General features: G+C 42.5%; 1 protein-coding gene across 1 annotated transcript; it reads right to left on the bottom strand.

Annotated features, from left to right (window-relative positions):
- Window positions 1–527: 527 nt before the first annotated feature.
- On the bottom strand, window positions 528–12450 carry LOC136208138 (heavy metal-associated isoprenylated plant protein 5-like). The gene is made up of 5 exons (XM_065998953.1): window positions 12319–12450; window positions 11667–11805; window positions 11378–11587; window positions 1306–1392; window positions 528–1231 (listed from the first exon to the last, which is right to left on the bottom strand). The coding sequence occupies exons 1-5, from the start codon at window positions 12448–12450 to the stop codon at window positions 528–530; spliced, it is 1272 nt and encodes a 423-aa protein (XP_065855025.1).
- Window positions 12451–18783: the final 6333 nt, after the last annotated feature.

Raw genomic sequence — 18783 nt, 5'->3', positions numbered from 1 at the left:
TCACCAAGAATCCAGCCTCAGGTGTGCCCTTGAAGAAGCTTTGTTCTTAAACAAGTATATATCATTTGGTTTTCCTCAGGTTTCTATATATTTTAGTGATTTGATTTTATTCCTTTCATCAGATGTTATTTTGAGTTCTGCCCAACCCAATCTTTAGATGCCCTTGGGGAAGTTTGGGAACTGCTAATTTGAATTTATGTTTCACTGGTTTTTAGTACTAGTACTTGTTTAGTTGGGTTGGATTTGAGAAAGGAAAATTGTATTGGGATAAGTGGACTAGAATTTGAAAATTTTAATTTCTGCAACTATGTTACAACTTTTCTTGTTGCAGGACCTTTGTGATGCCTTCTGAAATTTGCATTAATCCACAATACACAATAAGAAGGGGATTCTTCATCACTCTAACAACGCAAGCTAATAGGAAAGGTATGTTTACACATTAATTAAAAGATATTTACTCTTTTAGCCCTATTACATATTATATACAATAGCCGTGATCGCCGGCTATATCATTCTCCGTCGTCGTTTTACATGATGGAACAAGCATGTGGATTGTCGTCGCTGAATGGATGATTGTACGCTGGTTCAATATAATACCCTTGTTGTCCATACCTTTGTTGTATGTATCCATAATTGTACACCGGAGTCTGGTAACCTTGATTTATCGGGTTATATCCATAACCGTATTGCGGATGTTGTGGGTCAACAGTGTAAGTCTGAGAAAATATCCCGTCCATCCAATGAGGAGGAACATATGCCGGATAATTGTCCATCTTATTTATTACCTCCGCCATAGCATCACCGTGACCACTAGGTGCCGTCGCTGTCGCCGGATCTGGAACTGGAACTGGAGCTGGAGCTGGAGCTTCTTTGTTCTTCACCTTTGCTTCTTCTCCTCTTTCATCGCCTTTCTTATCATCATTCTTTTTCTCTCCAGCTCCGGCTTGATCTTTCTTACCATCGCTCTTTTTCTTGCCGGCTTTGGAGCCTTCTTTATTGTCATCCCTCTTTTTCTCGCCTCCTCCATCTACTTTCTTAGCATCGGTCTTTTTCTCGTCTCTTCCTCCGCTGCCGCCGCCGACTTCTTTCTTTGCCTCGTCTGTCTTCGGCTGAATGACCTCAACCGACGTCCGGAACTTCTCCGACAGGTAAGGCACGAGGTCCTTAACTTCCATTGTCCCCTTCACCGTTACCAGATCCTTTCTGTCGTCGACTGTGACGCTCTCAACTCCTGTTAATCGGTAACGTCAGTTATAATTTGAAAAAATATTTGTATAATCGCAGAGATTGAAAAAATTTATCTACCTTTAATTTTTCTGATGATCTTCTTCATTTTGGTAATGCAACCATCACAATGAGTTCTGATTTTCAAAACCACCGTAATCTGCGTTGATTAATTAAATCCAAACGAGTTAATCACTCTAATTGAAGTTTAATCTTCCATCCAACACATCATAATCAGAAACGAATTTAAATTAATTATTTTTGATAACTTGCTGGATCCGCTTTGATATCCTTTGCCGGAGTTACCTGCAAAACAAAACCGGAGACAGGATCTCCGGGAAAACTCTCCGACGATCAAGTCAGTTTTTGTAAGGATGAGTCTATAATTTAGCAATAGCTTTGTGGGAAAAAATGTGAACGTACCTCCCCCCTTATTCTTAAGGCTTTTTATAGGTGTTTTTTGGGTAACCGCCGAGGGCGGTTACTCCTTAGTGGGCCACGTTCTGAGGGCGGTTACCCCTTTTTAGGCCATGTCCCTTTCGTGGCTTTCATGGCAACGAACGTGGTTTTGAGTGGGAGTCCTGACGCTCCGTCTAGGAATTCGGGGCGGTTTACTCGTTGCGCCCGCTTCCTTCATTCGGGTCCCGTCCAATCTTAGCCCATGGGGCTTTAATATGGGCTGGGCTTGCGAAATGAATATAACCCGTTTTGGGCTTCGCGGGTTATCACATGCCTCCCCCTTGGTCTAGCAAGAGCCCTTTTAGGGTCTTTTTATAGGGGACGCTTCGTCTTTGTCCGATTATTTCAAAGTTTTGAATTTGTGCATTTCCCTTCTTTCGTTTTCTCCGGCGTCGACCTTTTAATTCCGTTACTTCTTTTCCGGCGTTGACCTCATAATCCCGTCACTTCACTGTGTTGTCTTTTTCATGTAAGTTTTTCTTTTCACATTTGTTCCTTGTTCGGCTTTTTGCTTCTGTTTTCCTTTTATCGATCATGTCAGACCTCGACTTCGCGCCGTTGGATGACGATTATGTCCGCGAGGTCTCTAACGAGGTCGAAGAGATGGTTGAGGAAGCTTCAACCAGCTCTCCTGGGTGTAATTCTCATCCCGCCGACTTCCTTCATCTGGCGAATAAAACCGACGAGGGTTTAGGTTTTGACCCCAAAAAGTTGATTCCGCCACCTGTCCCAACCCCTCGTTTGTTACCAAAGAAGGACAGGTCGGGAAGTCTGGTTTGTCAAGAGACAATCGATGATTTGCGGGAGCATTATCCCTGGCTCCGAGGTCTCGAGACGATCATTCCTGGAGAGGATAGGGGGCCGGGCGATTACCCAAAGGGGTACTTCACTGTTTTCGTGGCCCAGATTATCTGCGGCTTCACTTATCCGCTGGCGGATGAGATTGCTTCCGTCTTAGGCGGTTATGGAATCGCGCCCGGGCAACTGCATCCTAACGGCTGGGCCGATTTGACTCTGGACAAATTTTTGGCGGATTGTTTGGAGGTTCCCTTTTCGCTCAAGATCTTCTCCAAGCTCCACCATTTCAAAAGCTCGGCGGGGTATTTCACTTTCATCCGCCAGAGCGGATACTATGGTTTTGACGAGAAGCTGAACAAGATCCGCGAGTGGGATCGATCTTACTTTTTTTATCAAGTTTAATGAGGAAAACCCGAACTTCCTTCGTTGCTGGAGCCGACCCAACGTAAAGAGTTTGAACTTCGGGTATCCCAGCAAGGAAGAATCCGCCGTTATCAAGTTCCTGAAGAGCACTCCTCCTTTTGTATGGACATACGATCAGGCCTTTCATATGCTAAGGAGCCGAGTAGCGATTGCGTACCGCGAGGGGGATCGCGTTGTCTATATTCCTTACCGCGTTTTTGTGCAAGGTACTTTTTATTTCCGAGTTGATGGTTTCTTTTAACCCTTTGCAGGGGTGATCCTTTATCTCAAATCGCTGCAGATCGGGAGGCCAAAGCCCTGGCGAGAAGAAAGAAGCGGATGACGGAAACCGCTTCCGTTGTAGGGGCGGATCCTTCTGGAGGGACGATTCCTTCTATTGGGGCGGCTTCCCCGGTTAGGGCTTCCGCTTCACAAGGTCCCGCTTCTGCCTCCGAGGATCTTCCTTTAACCAGGAAGCGGAAGATAAGTGCGGATACAGAGTCTTCTCGTTCTAAAAAGAAGAACACTTCTGTGTCCCTTACTGTTGGCGGTGCACCTGTATCCGCCTCATCTAAAGGAAAGAGCAGTACCCCCATTCACGAGGTATCTTGATCTACTCCCTCTCGTATTGCTACTTTTTCCTCATGAGCTATCTGCCGTTCTCTTGATATTTTTCTTTATGCTTTTGCAGCCAATCCCCGATATTAGCGGATGGTGGACTAGGACTTTCGGCTTGGCTGTGAACTTCTCTTGCAAGGATATTGTATCTTCCATATGCAATGTCCTCGGGCGACTTCCCTCTGCCTCCCGTGTGCGCGAGCAAGTATCGCTCCCTGCTGCTGTGGAAGGGATCGAGAAGCGTTCTATAGAGGTATATTATTGCTTTGTCCTTCGCTTTCAAATATCTTGTGTTTATTGTAACCGCATATTTCTATTCGCCCATTTTTATTTATGAGTCGTGTTATATGCAGATTCTCAATTTCGCTGAGGGCATTCTCCGAAGGGATGCAGAGCGAGCCAAGGAGTTGGAAAGTCTTGGTACGGAATTGGCGACTCAGAAGTCGCTTTATGATGATGTCCAAGGGAAGGTGAAGGTCCTAGAGGGCACCTGTCAGAAGGCCGTGGGGAGAAGGAGGAAGCCCTTAAATCCCTTCAGGCCAAGTCCGATGAACTGCAAAAAGCCCTCGACGACCTAGCTGCTTTCAAGGAGGCCCAAAAGGAGAGGGTTGAGGAGATTTTGGCTGAAGATGGCGCCCGCATCTACTGGTATGGGGAGCGGATTCATGCGGCTTATGAGCACGGGCATCAGGGTCTAGTACTTAACCGCCCCAAAGTTCCCATCCCTGAAAAGGATTTAACTGGGGAGTGGGATAAGCTGGAAGCCGAGGATGCTGATATGGATGAGGTACTCTTCTTAGATTGGAAGAGTCTTCAGGATCCTCCGATTAGCTGCGAGATCCCTATTCAGCCCGCAGAAGGAGAGGCACCCCAAGCCGTTTCTCAACCTGTGCAAGAGGTACCTCTCACCGAAGAGGTTACTGAAGCGGTTACCGATTCAAGGGTTGAGGATTCGCTTGAAGTAGATCCTCCTACCGGAGGAGATGAGGGAGTTGCCGCAGTCCAGGAGGGCATTAGGGGCGAAGGAGAGGAAGCTGTAGCATAGCTTAACTTATATTTAGACTTTTGTATGTAAAAACCATGTAACAAACCGCTCTGATATATATATTTTCTTTCGGTTGTTGGTTTTCATATGTGTGTGATTGTCACTTTTTTGCCCTTTATATGTGCCCTTTGTCTTTTTGCCGACTCCATATTTGTGTTTCTTCATAGCTAGGGTGGCCAGACCCTTTTTGCAATTTTGAGTACTCGTTTATCCGCTTAATTTTATGCCTTAACTTATAATTCTTCTTTCGAAAATAATCATAAGTTTTGATCATAAGGTTTTGCGAGTGATGCGTAATCATGCATCCGCCTTTCTTTAACAGGCAACACGTTTATGTGTTTTTGATTTTAACCCTAAGGTTTTTGATTTTAACCCTAAGGTTTTTTGCGAGTGATGCGTAATCATGCATCCGCCTTTCTTTAAGAGGCAACACATTTATGTGTTATTGATTTTAACCCTAAGGTTTTTTGCGAGTGATGCATGATCATGCATCCGCCTTTCTTTAAGAGGCAACACATTTATGTGTTATTGATTTTAACCCTAAGGTTTTTTGCGAGTGATGCGTGATCATGCATCCGCCTTTCTTTAAGAGGCAACACATTTATGTGTTTTTTGTAAAGAATCCGCATTTTGTTGTAACATACTGAGTGAATGTAATAACTTTTATTTGATGACGAGAAAAAGTTTATTACATATGTACACCAATTGTGCGGGATCGAAGCCTCATTAAAACCTTTTATCAGAAAACCCAGTGGGAAAAACTCATAAAAGGAAAAAGAGTACTCGTCATTTCCTCGAACTACTCGGCCTTTCTATATAGGCGTAGATTCTCTAGATTCCAGGTGCGCGGGAGCTTCTTTCCGCTCATTTCTTCTATTTTAAAAGTGGCTGGTCCCAGCTTCTTGGATACTTTGTATGGTCCGATCCAGTTGACGCTCAGCTTGCCTTTGCCATCTCTGGATTGTATTTTATCCGCTTTTTTCAAGACCAAGTCGTTTTCGTTGATTATTACTTTTCGCATTCTTCTGTCATGGTATTTCTTGATTCTATTGCGGTACATTGCCATTCGCATGTAAGCTTTCTCTCTTCGTTCCTCCACAGAATCCAAAGCATCTCTGATGTTGATAGGATTTTGTGTGTCGCAATAATAAATTGTCCGAACTGTGGGCGACTTGATTTCAACAGGTAGGACTGCTTCGGCTCCATAAACTAGCGAGAAAGGTGTTTCTCCTGTTGCTGCCTTTACAGAGGTTCTGTATGCCCACAACATATGGGGTATCTCATCCGCCCAACCTGTTTTTTTGTCACCTAGCCGCTTCTTGATGCCTTGAACCATGGCCCTGTTGGTAACTTTTGTCATACCATTTGATTGGGGATGGTTTACAGAAGAAAAATGATTCTTGATTCCCATGCTTTCGCAGTATGTTTTGAACTTGGCACAGCTGAACTGGGTGCCATTGTCAGTTATAAGCTTCTGCGGGATCCCAAATCGCATGATAATGTTCTCTCGTAAGAACTCGATCATTCGCTCAGGTGTTTGTGCGGTTACTGCCTCCGCTTCTACCCATTTGCTGAAGTGGTCTACTGCGACTATCAAATACTTCCTTTTCTTTGTTGTTTCTGGGAATGGACCCACTATATCAATTCCCCATGTTGCGAATGGCCACGCCGTCATTATAGTGATTTGTTCAGCTCCGAGAACATGCTTTTCATTCGCATGGATTTGACAGTTGTGACATTCCGCAACCATCTTCTGGGAATCTTCCACCACCTTGGGCCAGTAGTATCCCAGCAGTTTGACCTTTCTTGCCAATGCCGCCGAAGCTTCGTGCGCGCCACAGATTCCTTCGTGTAGTTCTCACAGCACATAGTCTCCTTCATTGCGACTAACGCATTTCAACCATGGACATGTGTATGATCTCCGATACAAAGTTCCATCCCGCATTGAGTATCGTGCCGGCTGCCCAATTATTTTTCTGGCTAAGCTCTTATCAACCGGCAAATCTCCTTGCTCCAGATACTGACGGATTGGTATCCGCCAATCTTCATCGTCTTCCAGTTCCTCGATGATCATAATCTGATCAACCTCGAATGCTGGTGCCGATTTTATTTCCAAGCTGCATGCTTTTTGACTCCCTGGTTCTCTACTTGCCGCTGCTTTTGCCAATTCGTCAGCTTTTGCATTTTGGCCTCGTGGAACATGCACCATCTCCCAAACGACTCCCTTATGCGTTAACTCTTGTGTCAATCGGCCGATTACCTGATGGTATTTTACGAGTTCCTCCTGTTTCACCAGATAATTTTTTGTGATCTGGTTTATCATGAGTTTGGAATCGCTGTAGATTACCACTCTTTCTGGGGTGAGTTTATTGAGCAACTTCAATCCGCATATCATTGCTTCATACTCTGCGGCATTATTGGTAGTTTTGAAAGTTAATTTTGCTGCATAGCACATGCGAATAACCTCCGGGCCCTTGATGACGACTCCTAGCCCAGCTCCGTCTGCAGATAAGGCCCCATCTGTGTACATGCTCCACTCTTCTTTTTGTGCCTTTGGACATTCATCATCATCCCAGGTGAATTCGTTCACGAAGTCGGCGAGCACTTGGCTCTTTAGCGCTGGTCTTCCTTCATAGCGGATATCGAATTCGCCCAGGCGAATTGACCATTCCATCAACCGGCCGGATGCGTCAGGTTTCTGCAGTACCTTTCGCATTGGGATGCCAGTTCTCACAATGATAGTATGCGCTTGAAAGTATGGTTTCAATCTAGCCGCCGTGGTTATCACTGCGAGGGCCATTTTGTCCAACCTCGAATACCGGAGCTCTGCATCCTTCAGGACTTTGCTCACGTAGTACACTGGATATTGTTGCCCTTCTTCTTCTCGCACCATCACAGTGCATATCGCCATGCTGGTGACGGATACATAAAGAAACAAATCTTCTCCGTCTTTCGGCCTACTCATTAAGGGCGGATAACATAGTAATCGCTTTATCCCCTCAAATGCTTCTTGACAATCCAGCGTCCATTCAAAGGACTTGGATTTTTTGATGGCATTGTAGAAAGGTAGACATCGCCTAGCTGAGCATGATATGAATCGCCCTAATGCCACCAACCGCCCGTTCAGTCTTTGTACTTCCCTTATGTTCCTTGGCGTCTTCATCTCCATTACTGCTTTAACCTTCTCAGGATTCGCCTCAACCCCTTTGCCGCTAACAATGAAACCCAGGAACTTTCCCGCTCTTGCTCCGAATGTGCATTTCTCTTGGTTCAATTTGAGGCCATATTTGATCAACACTTCTAGGATTTCTTTGATATCCCGCGGGTGGTCTTGCATTTTCTTGCTTTTGATGATCATGTCATCAACATAGATCGAGAAGTTCTCGCCGGATTTTTCTGAAAATATCTTGTTCATCATCCTCTAGTATGTTGCTCCCGCGTTTTTCAATCCAAAGGGCATCACCTTGAAGCAATAAGTCGCCTGGTGAGTTATGAATGATGTTTTGATTTCATCCGCCTTCTCCATGGGTATCTGATGGTAACTGGATTTCACGTCGGTGAATGATAAAGCTTCATATCCTGCAGTTCCATCTACCAATATATCAATGTTAGGAAGTGGATACATATCTTTCGGACATGCCTTGTTCAAGTCTTTGAAGTCGACGCACATTCTGTACGTTCCATTCGACTTTTTGACTAGCACCACATTGGCTAACCACTCCGGATAGGTGACTTCTCGAATTGCATCTGACTTTAGCAAATCCGCCACTGCTTTTTCAATCGCCTTTTGCCGCTCAGGAGCATGTCCCCTCTTCTTTTGCCGCACTGGGGTTGCCCCTTTGTCTACATTCAACCGATGGGTTGCTACGTCTGGGCTTATTCCTTTTAACACTTCATTTGGGGCGGCAAATGCCGACTCACATTGGATCAATACCTCGGTAATGGCCTTCTTTGTTTCTTCTGAGAGTCCAGCCGCTATTCGCACGTTCTTGTCATTCGAGATGGCGAATAGTTCCGTTTCTCCCAATGCTTCCGCCGGGAGCTTCTCTTCGACTTTATCCTCCTCTTCCGGTTTTGGTTCAAGTGATAATGTATAGGCCTGTTGAGATACAAGTTGATCACCTTCAACTATGACTCGCCCTTGGTGTGTTGGCAAATGTAACGTTAAATGCTTCATTAAGATGAGCGACTCCGTCTCCGACAGGAATGGCTGTCCCAGAATTATGTTGTAGGCCAGTGGGAGATCAACAATTGCGAATTCTAAATCACCTCGCCATTTTAGATTCTTATCGCCCATTTCTGCCTCCAACACCACCTGCCCACTTGTTTGGGAGGATTGACCCCCAAAACCAGTTACATCCATGAAGGTGTGTTCCACCCGCTCGTCGTTGATTCCCAACTTGTTGAATGCTGTCCGGGTAATGACATTGCAAGAACTGCCTGTGTCGATAAGGACCCGTTTGACGTCCCATCCTTCAACGGCCATCGTGATCATCAGGGCATCCGCATGTGGCTCCGTGATTCTCGCAAATGAGTAATTGAGGGCATCCCCCCTATGTGTATTGCTCTTTCGCCGTTCACGGCGAGTTCTTTTTGTTGGAGGCTCGTAGATTCCGCCTGCTATCACGTTTATCACCCCTTTCTTCTGCTTCTTTTCTGGCCGTGTTTCTCCCTCATGCGGGAGCGTTGTTTTCTCATCAGCTGTATCTTTTCTTACAAATTAACTCAGCTTGCCTCTCTCGATCAGTTTTTCTATTTCCTTCTTCAGTTCGTAGCAATCATCTGTGTCATGGCCATTCAACCTGTGGAACCTGCAATATTTGTTAGGATGTCAACCCAAACTGGTTCGACCTTTTACCTCGGGGAACCGCACATCCTTCTTCAGGGGGCTCTTTTCGATCCAAAGTAACACCTCCTGGCGAGTCGTGTTTAGTGGCGTGTGATATCCTCCACCTTGAAAGGGACGATCGCCTCTTCGAACAAAATTACTTTTGGACTGGGTCTGACGCCGACTGTCCGAAGTGGTTCTAGCGGCATCTCTTTCTCGCCGAGTTTGGGCCCTATGTTCCCTGTTGACATCATCCACTTCCATGAATTCCTTTGCTATCTTCATGAGCTCGGCTACAGTGTGTGGTTTGTTACGGATGATTTCTTCCCGCATGCTCCAATCTGTGGTTCCATCCGCCATTATGTTGCGAATACTCACGATATCTGGGTTCTGCAATCGCACCAGGATATCGTTAAAGGCGACAACAAATTCCCTTAGGGAATTATAGTTCCTCTGTTTGATCTCCTTCAGCTGCCTATCTGTCACATCTGCTGCTTTACAGCCCACGAACTTCGCTTGCCCCTGCAACATCCATTAACTCTCTGTACTTCCTGACATGAGCCTCAGGGTCAGAATTTGGATCCCCATAGTATTTTGGTATGGCAGGCGCTTTGATTCTATGATCTGGAATGAATTCCCGCAACGAAGGGGCAAAAGGTGAATCGCTCTGGATCTCTGCTCTTGGCCTAGGCGAGTACCCCATTCGCTCCATCATGCTTCGTAATTGATCTTCTAAGTCAATATCGGGTATTCGCCGGACTTCTTCCATCCGCTGCTGGTGAATTCTGGGTGGCATCCATCCGCCCATCGGTGTTGAGACGTGTGCCTATTGGGGGACTAACCGCTATCCCGTTATAGGATCAAAGTTCCATGTGTGCTCTCGCCCAGGAGTCATCAACTCCGAATGTCTGTGAGGAAAAGGTTCCACTTGCTGTAGCGGAAGAGTGCCTTGCACTCCTGGCAACGGTTGGGATGGCTGCCAGGTCGGATGTATCGTCGTAATGAGATCTGGGTGCGAGTAGTTGCTCGGGTGGCTGTGTGGGTTTGTGCGACTACTCTGGCCCACTTGATTTGGCGCCTGAGATGGCTGCGGGAGGGCCGACATGACAGGGATAGTCGGTGATTGTGTTGAGATAACCACAGGTTCTTGAGGAGCAGCCGCCACGACGGTATTGTGTTCGACGAGGGCCGTTAGTAAATTAATCATTCGATCTCCAGCCGCCTGGCTCATGTTCGAAGCCAAGACTTGTCCAGCCATCTGTACGAAATCACTATTGGACATTTCCATCTCAGTTTGCACTTGGACCTCCAATAACAGACTCAATTGTCCCGAAGGACCCGATGAGCTAGGCACCACAGGCTGTGTACTTGCAGGTTGCGAATTCGCAATACGTGGTCCTCTGGAGTTCATACTGGTTGATCTAGTGGTAACGCCGGTCGTTCGTGATGGTTCTGACATGTTCTTCATGTACTTTTAACCAAATGTTAGTAAAAAAGGTCCACGATCACCGCACCAATGATAACTTGCTGGATCCGCTTTGATATCCTTTGCCGGAGTTACCTGCAAAACAAAACCGGAGACAGGATCTCCGGGAAAACTCTCCGATGATCAAGTCAGTTTTTGTAAGGATGAGTCTATAATTTAGCAATAGCTTTGTGGGAAAAAATGTGAACGTACCTCCCCCCTTATTCTTAAGGCCTTTTATAGGTGTTTTTTGGGTAACCGCCGAGGGCGGTTACTCCTTAGTGGGCCACGTTCTGAGGGCGGTTACCCCTCTTTAGGCCATGTCCCTTTCGTGGCTTTCATGGCAACGAACGTGGTTTTGAGTGGGAGTCCTGACGCTCCGTCTAGGAATTCGGGACGGTTTACTCGCTGCGCCCGCTTCCTTCATTCGGGTCCCGTCCAATCTTAGCCCATGGGGCTTTAATATGGGCTGGGCTTGCGAAATGAATATAACCCGTTTTGGGCTTCGCGGGTTATCAATTTTATTATTAAATTAATTGAGGTTTCTTCACCTCCGGTTTCTTCTCGGCGGCTTTCTCATCCGCTTTCTTCTCAACACCACCGTGGCCGTCTTTCTTCGGCTCCAGAGATACAATCTCTACTTCCTTCCTCATTTTCTTTTCCAGCCTCGCTTTCACTTTCTCAGGGTCAATCTCCCCGGTCACCGTCAATTTGTTCGATTGACGATACGTCTTCGCCGACTCCACACCTTGAACAACAAATCACAAACTTCAATTGGCAATCCTAAATCAATCAAAACAAATCAATCAATCCTATTCAATTCTCACCTTCTAAATGCTTCACGGCTCTTCTAATTTTCTTACAACAGCCTTCACAATGCATGTTCATTTTGTAAACAGAAACAGGCTTCGGTTCGCCGGCGGCGGAGGCGGCAGCGTTTTTATCTCCTTCGCCTTCTGTCTGCTCCTAAGACAAACAAAATTGCATCAGATGAGAAAATCTTAATGAATATTCGAAACAGTAAAGTGTGATTCAAAGGTGAATTCAAGCAATAAGGTGTTAAAAACTTTGGTAGAGTAATTTTAATTTTAATTTTATCCTAACATCATGATATTAATTAGGCTAATTTTACTTTTGATTTCAATTACACTTAATTCAATCAAAATTTTCATTTTTCCAAATTTATCCACCTAAAAAAATAATGTTTTAATCAAGTTTAATTCTTCAATTTTTTTGGTTTAAGATTATTTAGGTGGTGTTTTGTTTATGAGAGAGAAAGTTAATGTTTAAAAAAAGAAAACTTAAAAAATGATAATTTTGAAAAATAAAAAATTTGGTTATTTAATTCTTAAATTTTTTTTTTTGAGATCGATATTGGTCAAATTTAAAAAAATAAAATTTTTTACCAACAATATATACCGATCTAAAAAAAATATGAAACCACGTAATATTTATTTGAAATTAACCCAGACAACTCACTTGATCTGGTCGAGTTTCAAACTCCATCACTATGTCTATGTCGCGTAGTCCGGAACACTTTCGAAAAGCTAGTTTGCTCTTTGCGGACATAGCTTTAATCATAAGATAATCTTGGAGGTCCTCCATCACCATGGCGGCACCTTTGAAATATTTCCACATTTAGACTGATCTTTGTTCGGTGTTTGTCAAGCACTTCAAATGGGTGATGGTTTGTAATGAATGAAAATTCAACTAATAGAACAAAATTAACTTTGAAATATAATGTTTGAATACTTACGTTTCTCTTTATGTTTTCCTTTTTACTTTAAAAGAGAGAGTTTTATGTGTTGGTTAGACATCCTTTGTTTCCCTTTTATAGCTGAAAAATCAATCTTTTCAACCGTAACAGTCAATTTCATTGAATTTTCAGTTTCGAATTTATTTATATTATAACCGATTAAATTTAATTTCATTAAATTTTCAAAACTGATTAAATATAGTCAAATATACATCTTACCATTTTTAAGAAAAAAACGCTTTCCAAAATTTATTACATTATAACTGTCCAAATTTTTCAGTTTTAAAATTGTATTCCATTCAATCTACTAAAATTCAATCTAATTGAATTAAATTTTCATATATAAATCAATTAATTATTTTATAATAGTTAAAATACATTAATAGCTTTTGAACTTACCTCAAAAGGTTGATTGGCCCCCTAAACTTATAAAGTGTTTTGTTAACTCCCTCAACTTGCTTAAAGTAACCTATTTGCCACCTAGATTTGTTTAAAATGACATATTGGTCTTCGAAACTCGCTTATAGTGATTCATTACCCTATGAACTTGTTTAAAGTGATATACATTTCAATTTGTTTAAATCTATAAAAAAAAGTCAAAACTTAAAAAATAAATATATGATTCATGATTCTATATCTTTAAAACAAATTAACTTTCTATTTTTTACACCTTTATGAAGTTTTTATAATATTTAGGGACTTAATCAGTACACTTTAAGTAAATTCATGAGCCTAATCAGACATTATATAAGTGCCGGAGGCAATAAAGGATTTTGAACACATTCAGGAAGCAACTGATGTATTATACCATAACTTTACAAAATGTATAAGTCGTCCATGCTATCTCGGAAAAAAAATAATATAATACTCATGTTGATTAATAAACACAAAATGGGAACAAGAAAAGAAAGCAAAGAGTAGAATTTGTTCAAATTATACCTACAATGGGATTTGGTTTTAGAATTTATGTCACATAAAGGATGGAGTTTGTAAATAAGAATCACAACTAAGCATGTGTTAATTTTTTCCTCAATACATAAAATGATGAACTCAATTTATTGGATATACTAATCAATTTATATTCCATATGCATCTATCCACAACTATTATCTTCTCTAATTTAGAAATAAATGTACGTTAAAAAAACAATTATAAAGTTATTATAAATCTATAAAAAATCAAAATAAACTCTTTCAGATGACACAAGATATATGACAGATATTTTTTTCCTATCATTTGATTATTTTTCGCAATAATATCATCTAAAAGTTTAAGTACAAAGAACCTTAAATTACAATGACTTTACGATAACACATGTCTGTCACCCTATAAAAACCTGATTTTAACCCAAAATGTTCATCATTATTACATGATATTATTTATATTAACACTGTCATTGATGTCTGAAAATAAATAAATAAAAAAGCAAATGTTATACGGTTCGCAAGGGAGCAAATATTTTCCCAAATTTATAACGCGCTCAAGCATTTAAATGTCATATAAATACCAAAATAAAAACCTAATTTCTTCTACAGAGTAAATTAGGCTTTCTCTCAAACTTTTAGACGACATATCTTTTTTTGATAGAAAGTGGGACGAGACAGACCTTGAGCAGGGTGAGCACCCATGGCCCAAGAACTGGCAAACCCGTCATATATTAAAAAAAGAAAAAGTGAGTTTGAACAAGAAAAGATGAAGGAGAACAAACAAGAAGAAGGGGGAAGGAGAAAAGTTTAGGAAAAATCAAGAAAAACGCAAATGAAAAATATTACAAATGTCATCATTGATAAACCTGTGACAAAAAGCAAGAGCTGAAGGCCACCAATTGATCACAGAGGAAGAGACTCCAAACTTTGCCAAAGCATCAGCAACACGATTCCCTTCCCTAAAGATGTGTGTAAAAATAATGTTCATACTAGAGCAAATGCTAAGACAGTGCAACCACTCTTGTCGAATACTCCAAGGAACATCCATGGAACGAAGTCGAAGCAGATTAACTACGAACATGGAGTCTTACTCAACCCAAAGATGATGCCAATTTTTCTCCCAAGCAAGTTCAATTGCGAAAATAGCGGCTCTTAATTCAGCCTATAAGCAAAAGAAGGAGGGATAGAAAAAGCAAAACAACCTTTGAGAAAGCCGCGATAGTTACGAAAGATACCGCCTGCTCCTGCCTCGCCAGGAGTACCAAAAGCAGAGCCGTCCACATTGACTTTAACCCAACCCGGAGGAGGTTTAAGCCAATGGACCGGAATAATGTTGGGAGCCGGAGGCGGCCTTGGAGAAGCCAGAAGATGGGATAAGATATCAGCATCCCTCATTGAAGAGCAAAACCCTTTAGAAGAGGCAAAGGACTCTCGAATCATTCGAAAAAGGGCGATCTTCGAGTGTTGAATAGAAGGAGAAACCTCCTTAAAGGTTGCTTCATTCCTGCAATGTTAGATTAACCAGATGCAAGAGACAACAGCAACACACCAGATCAACGACACATGTGAGCCAAAATGAATGCTACGAAGAGTGCTGAAGAAGTGGATGAATTGGGAATGACGAGGTAAAACGCAGTCAAAATGAATCTCAAGGGCCCTCCATAGAGAATCTGCAAAAGAACAGCTAATGAATAAGTGGTTAATGGACTCATCATCCCTACCACAAAGAATGCAACGAGAAGCAAAAGAGAAGCCTAGACGCTGCAGGAGGTCGTGAGACGGAACCCTTCCATGCAAAACTCTCCAAGATGTGAAGGAATGAGAAGGGGGAGTGTGAGCATTCCAAACAAATTTATACCAATCCACCGAGGAGGAACGAGGACTGATAATCGAATAGTACTCTTTGGCAGAGAAAATACCCTTCGTAACGGGCTGCCAAGCGCATAAATCAGAATCATCTCTACCCCTGTGAATAGATCGAATACTGTCTTGAACAACCGAAGGCAGAGTGCCTAAGCCAAGCCATTCTGAATTGACCAAGAAATCATCAACAGAATTAAAGCTTGAACGCTTATCCTGATGATCAAGACCCAATCTGTCCGCCACCGATGGAATGATCCACCTATCAGTCCAGAAATTGAGCGTTGAAGACTGACCAATCCACCAAAAGGTCTAGTCCCAAATGGATGAATAAACAAACTTACAGGAAGACCAAATCGAGGAAGGAGCAATGGTAGCTTTAGGCAAACCAGAGACAACCATAAATCTAGACTTCATCAGAGAAATAGCAAGGTTGTTGTCTTGAATTAAATCCCAACACATCTTACCCAAGAGAGCCTGGTTAAAGATCTTAAAATCCTTAATGCCCAAACCACCACTCTCCAAACTTTTGCAACAAGTTTGCCAGGGAACCATGATTAACTTCCTCTGATCAATACAACCAGTCCAAAGGAAATTTCTAACACTTCGATTGAGCTTTTTCAACAAACCCACTGGCCACTTATATATCAAGAATGAATGAACCAGACAGCTAGTAATAGCAGACTTAATTAGAGTTAAACGACCTGCAAATGAGAGAGAGCTACCTTTCCATTTGCTAAATTGAGAAAGAAATTTGTCTGCAAGGCAGCTGAGGTGACGGGCCCTAGGAGTACCTTTAAATAAAGGGACTCCTAAGTAACTAAAGGGGAGAGACTCCAAACGGATGCTAAGACAGTTGGCAAGCTGAATCTTCCTCAGAGGACTCACCTAAGAACCAAAAAAGATAGCAGATTTATCCCAACTAACCTGCTGACCGGATATATGTCCATAAAGCAGGAAAAAATCCTTAAGAGCATGCACATTGCTCAAAGATGCCACTCCAAAAATGAGCATGTCATCAGCAAAAAGAAGATGAGAGGGAAAGGAATTTCCACCAGAATAATACATAGGAGAATAAGTACCCTCCCTAACCATATTAGTAAGCCAACGAGAGAAAAAATCCTCAGCAATGACAAACAGTAGAGGAGAAAGGGGGTCCCCTTGTCTAACCCCTCTAGAACAAGAAAAGTAACCCTTTGGAGAACCATTAATCATCACAGAAATACGAGCAGAAGCCAGAATGTTTAGGATCCAATCTCTGAAAGTGAGAGAAAAACCAAAGGAATCCAACACAACCAAGAGAAAGTTCCAATCTAAAGAATCAAAAGCCTTACGAATATCAATTTTTAAGGCCATGTGACCACCAAAACGTTTTCTGTCAAGCATATTAACTCCCTCAGAAGCTAAGGAAATGCACTGATGAATGCTTCTACCTTTAAGGAAACCATACTGGTTGGGTGAGACAATCCTTGCAGCAATAACTGCAAGGCGATCTGCAAGAATTTTTGAGATGATTTTGAAACCAAAGTTACTCATCACAATTGGATGAAAATTCTCAATTCTGTCAGCTTCAGCCACTTTAGGAATAAGGGCCATAATACTAGAGTTTAAACCAGGCAAGATGCAACCATGATCAAAGAAAGCCTGAACCATATTGCAAACTTCCTTCCCAACAATATCCCAAAAGAAGCGATAAAAGGTTCCCCCAAAACCATCAGGGTCAGGGGCACTGTCAGGATCCATGGAAAAGACCGTGTCTTTAATAGTTTCAATAGAAGGTTTAGAAATTAATTCTTCATTTTCCAAAGAAGTTACTAAGTTGGGAATTACCTCATTAATTAGAGAAAGATCGAAATGGTCCCTAGAACTACGAAAGAGATTAGAGAAATAATCAATTACATGATCAGATAATCTATCCGTGTCGGAAGTGAGGCCCCCATCGCCGATCCTTAAATGATGAATGCCGGCCCAAGTCTTTCTAACTTTAGCAGACCTTTGGAAAAAACTAGTGTTACTATCCCCCTCTTTAAGCCACTTAACATGACTTTGCTCTCTGTACATCATCTCCTGCCAAAGAAGTTGTAAATCAAGATTGGAACAGGCGGCAGAAGCAGCACTACTCAACTCTGGAGAATCACCTTGCTCAGAAATTTGCTTTTGAATATCGGCAAGATGAACTTCTGCCAGGTGGATATTAGAATCAATTCTGCCAAACACATTTTTATTCCAATCCCTGAGAATAGGCCTAAGAGTGCGAAGTTTATGACATAATTGTGCAGGAGGGAGAGAGATGTGGGATGCAGTCCAGTGGTTCGCAATTACCCCCTTTAAAGAATCATTAGTGGTCCACATGGCATGGAATCTGAACCTAGCAATCCTTGGCTCCCCAGTTTTGCATTGAAGAAGCATCGTGCAATGATTAGAACTATACCTTGCTAAAGCCGTGCAGTAAATAGTGCCCCAAGAATCTAAAAAGCCCTCTGACACCAAAGCTCTATCCAGGCGACATTCAACATGAGCCGCCCCATGTCGACCATTGGACCAAGTAAACCTTTGACCCAAAGTATCAATATCAATAAGATCACAATCATCAATAAAATTTCTGAATTCCCTGCAGGATCCAACAGCAGGAGGGGGACCAAGCTTCTCATGAGAGCCCGTAATAGCATTGAAGTCCCCAAGCACCAACCAATTATTATTTGGAAAGGCAGAACTATAAAGAGAAGACCACAACTCCCTTCTTTCCGAAGCCAGGTTACTATCGTAGACAAAAGAGAGTAAAAAAGATTTATCACCCAGCTGGTGCTGAACAGTAACATGTTGAGCTTGCGAAGAATGAAGAGAAAGAGAAGAAGCATCCTTAGTAAGAAGCCAAAGAGTCGGCGAATCCTTATCATTCCAGGCAAAAAGAGAAAGACCCAGAGATCTCCAAAACCTATCAGCAGTGTAACTAAAACAAACAAGAGGTTCTGCAAGACACAAAAAATCAGGACGATGTTGTAGGCACAGAAGCTTCAGGGCTCGTTGAGTGCGATCATTATCGATGCCCCTACAATTCAAATATAACACAATCATTGAAACCGCACAGGCGGCTTGCTATGCTGTTTACCACTGACCTCAAGGGGGTTGATGTTGTCTTTTTGCTTCTTCCTTTTCTGGACTTTAGTCCAAGTCTTTTCCTCTGTAACATTAACCAACTGCAAACAATCCCTGTTTCCTGAATGCTCAATAATTTGCAAATTAGGAGAATCAGATACCTGAATATTGGAGTGAGAGGATTGCCAACCCAATACTCCCAGCTCTTTATCAAGTTGATAAGGTGGAAAACCAAGAGTAGGAGAGGCGGGGGCCGTGCCAGAATCAGAGTCAAGAACCGACTCATTAATCATGACCGAACTATGA

The sequence above is a fragment of the Euphorbia lathyris genome, chromosome 10 (genome assembly GCF_963576675.1).
Source record: "Euphorbia lathyris chromosome 10, ddEupLath1.1, whole genome shotgun sequence".
NCBI classification, from domain to species: Eukaryota; Viridiplantae; Streptophyta; class Magnoliopsida; order Malpighiales; family Euphorbiaceae; genus Euphorbia; species Euphorbia lathyris.
The sequence above is the reverse complement of the archived record's forward strand: the minus strand, read 5'-3'. Positions and strand labels throughout refer to the sequence as shown.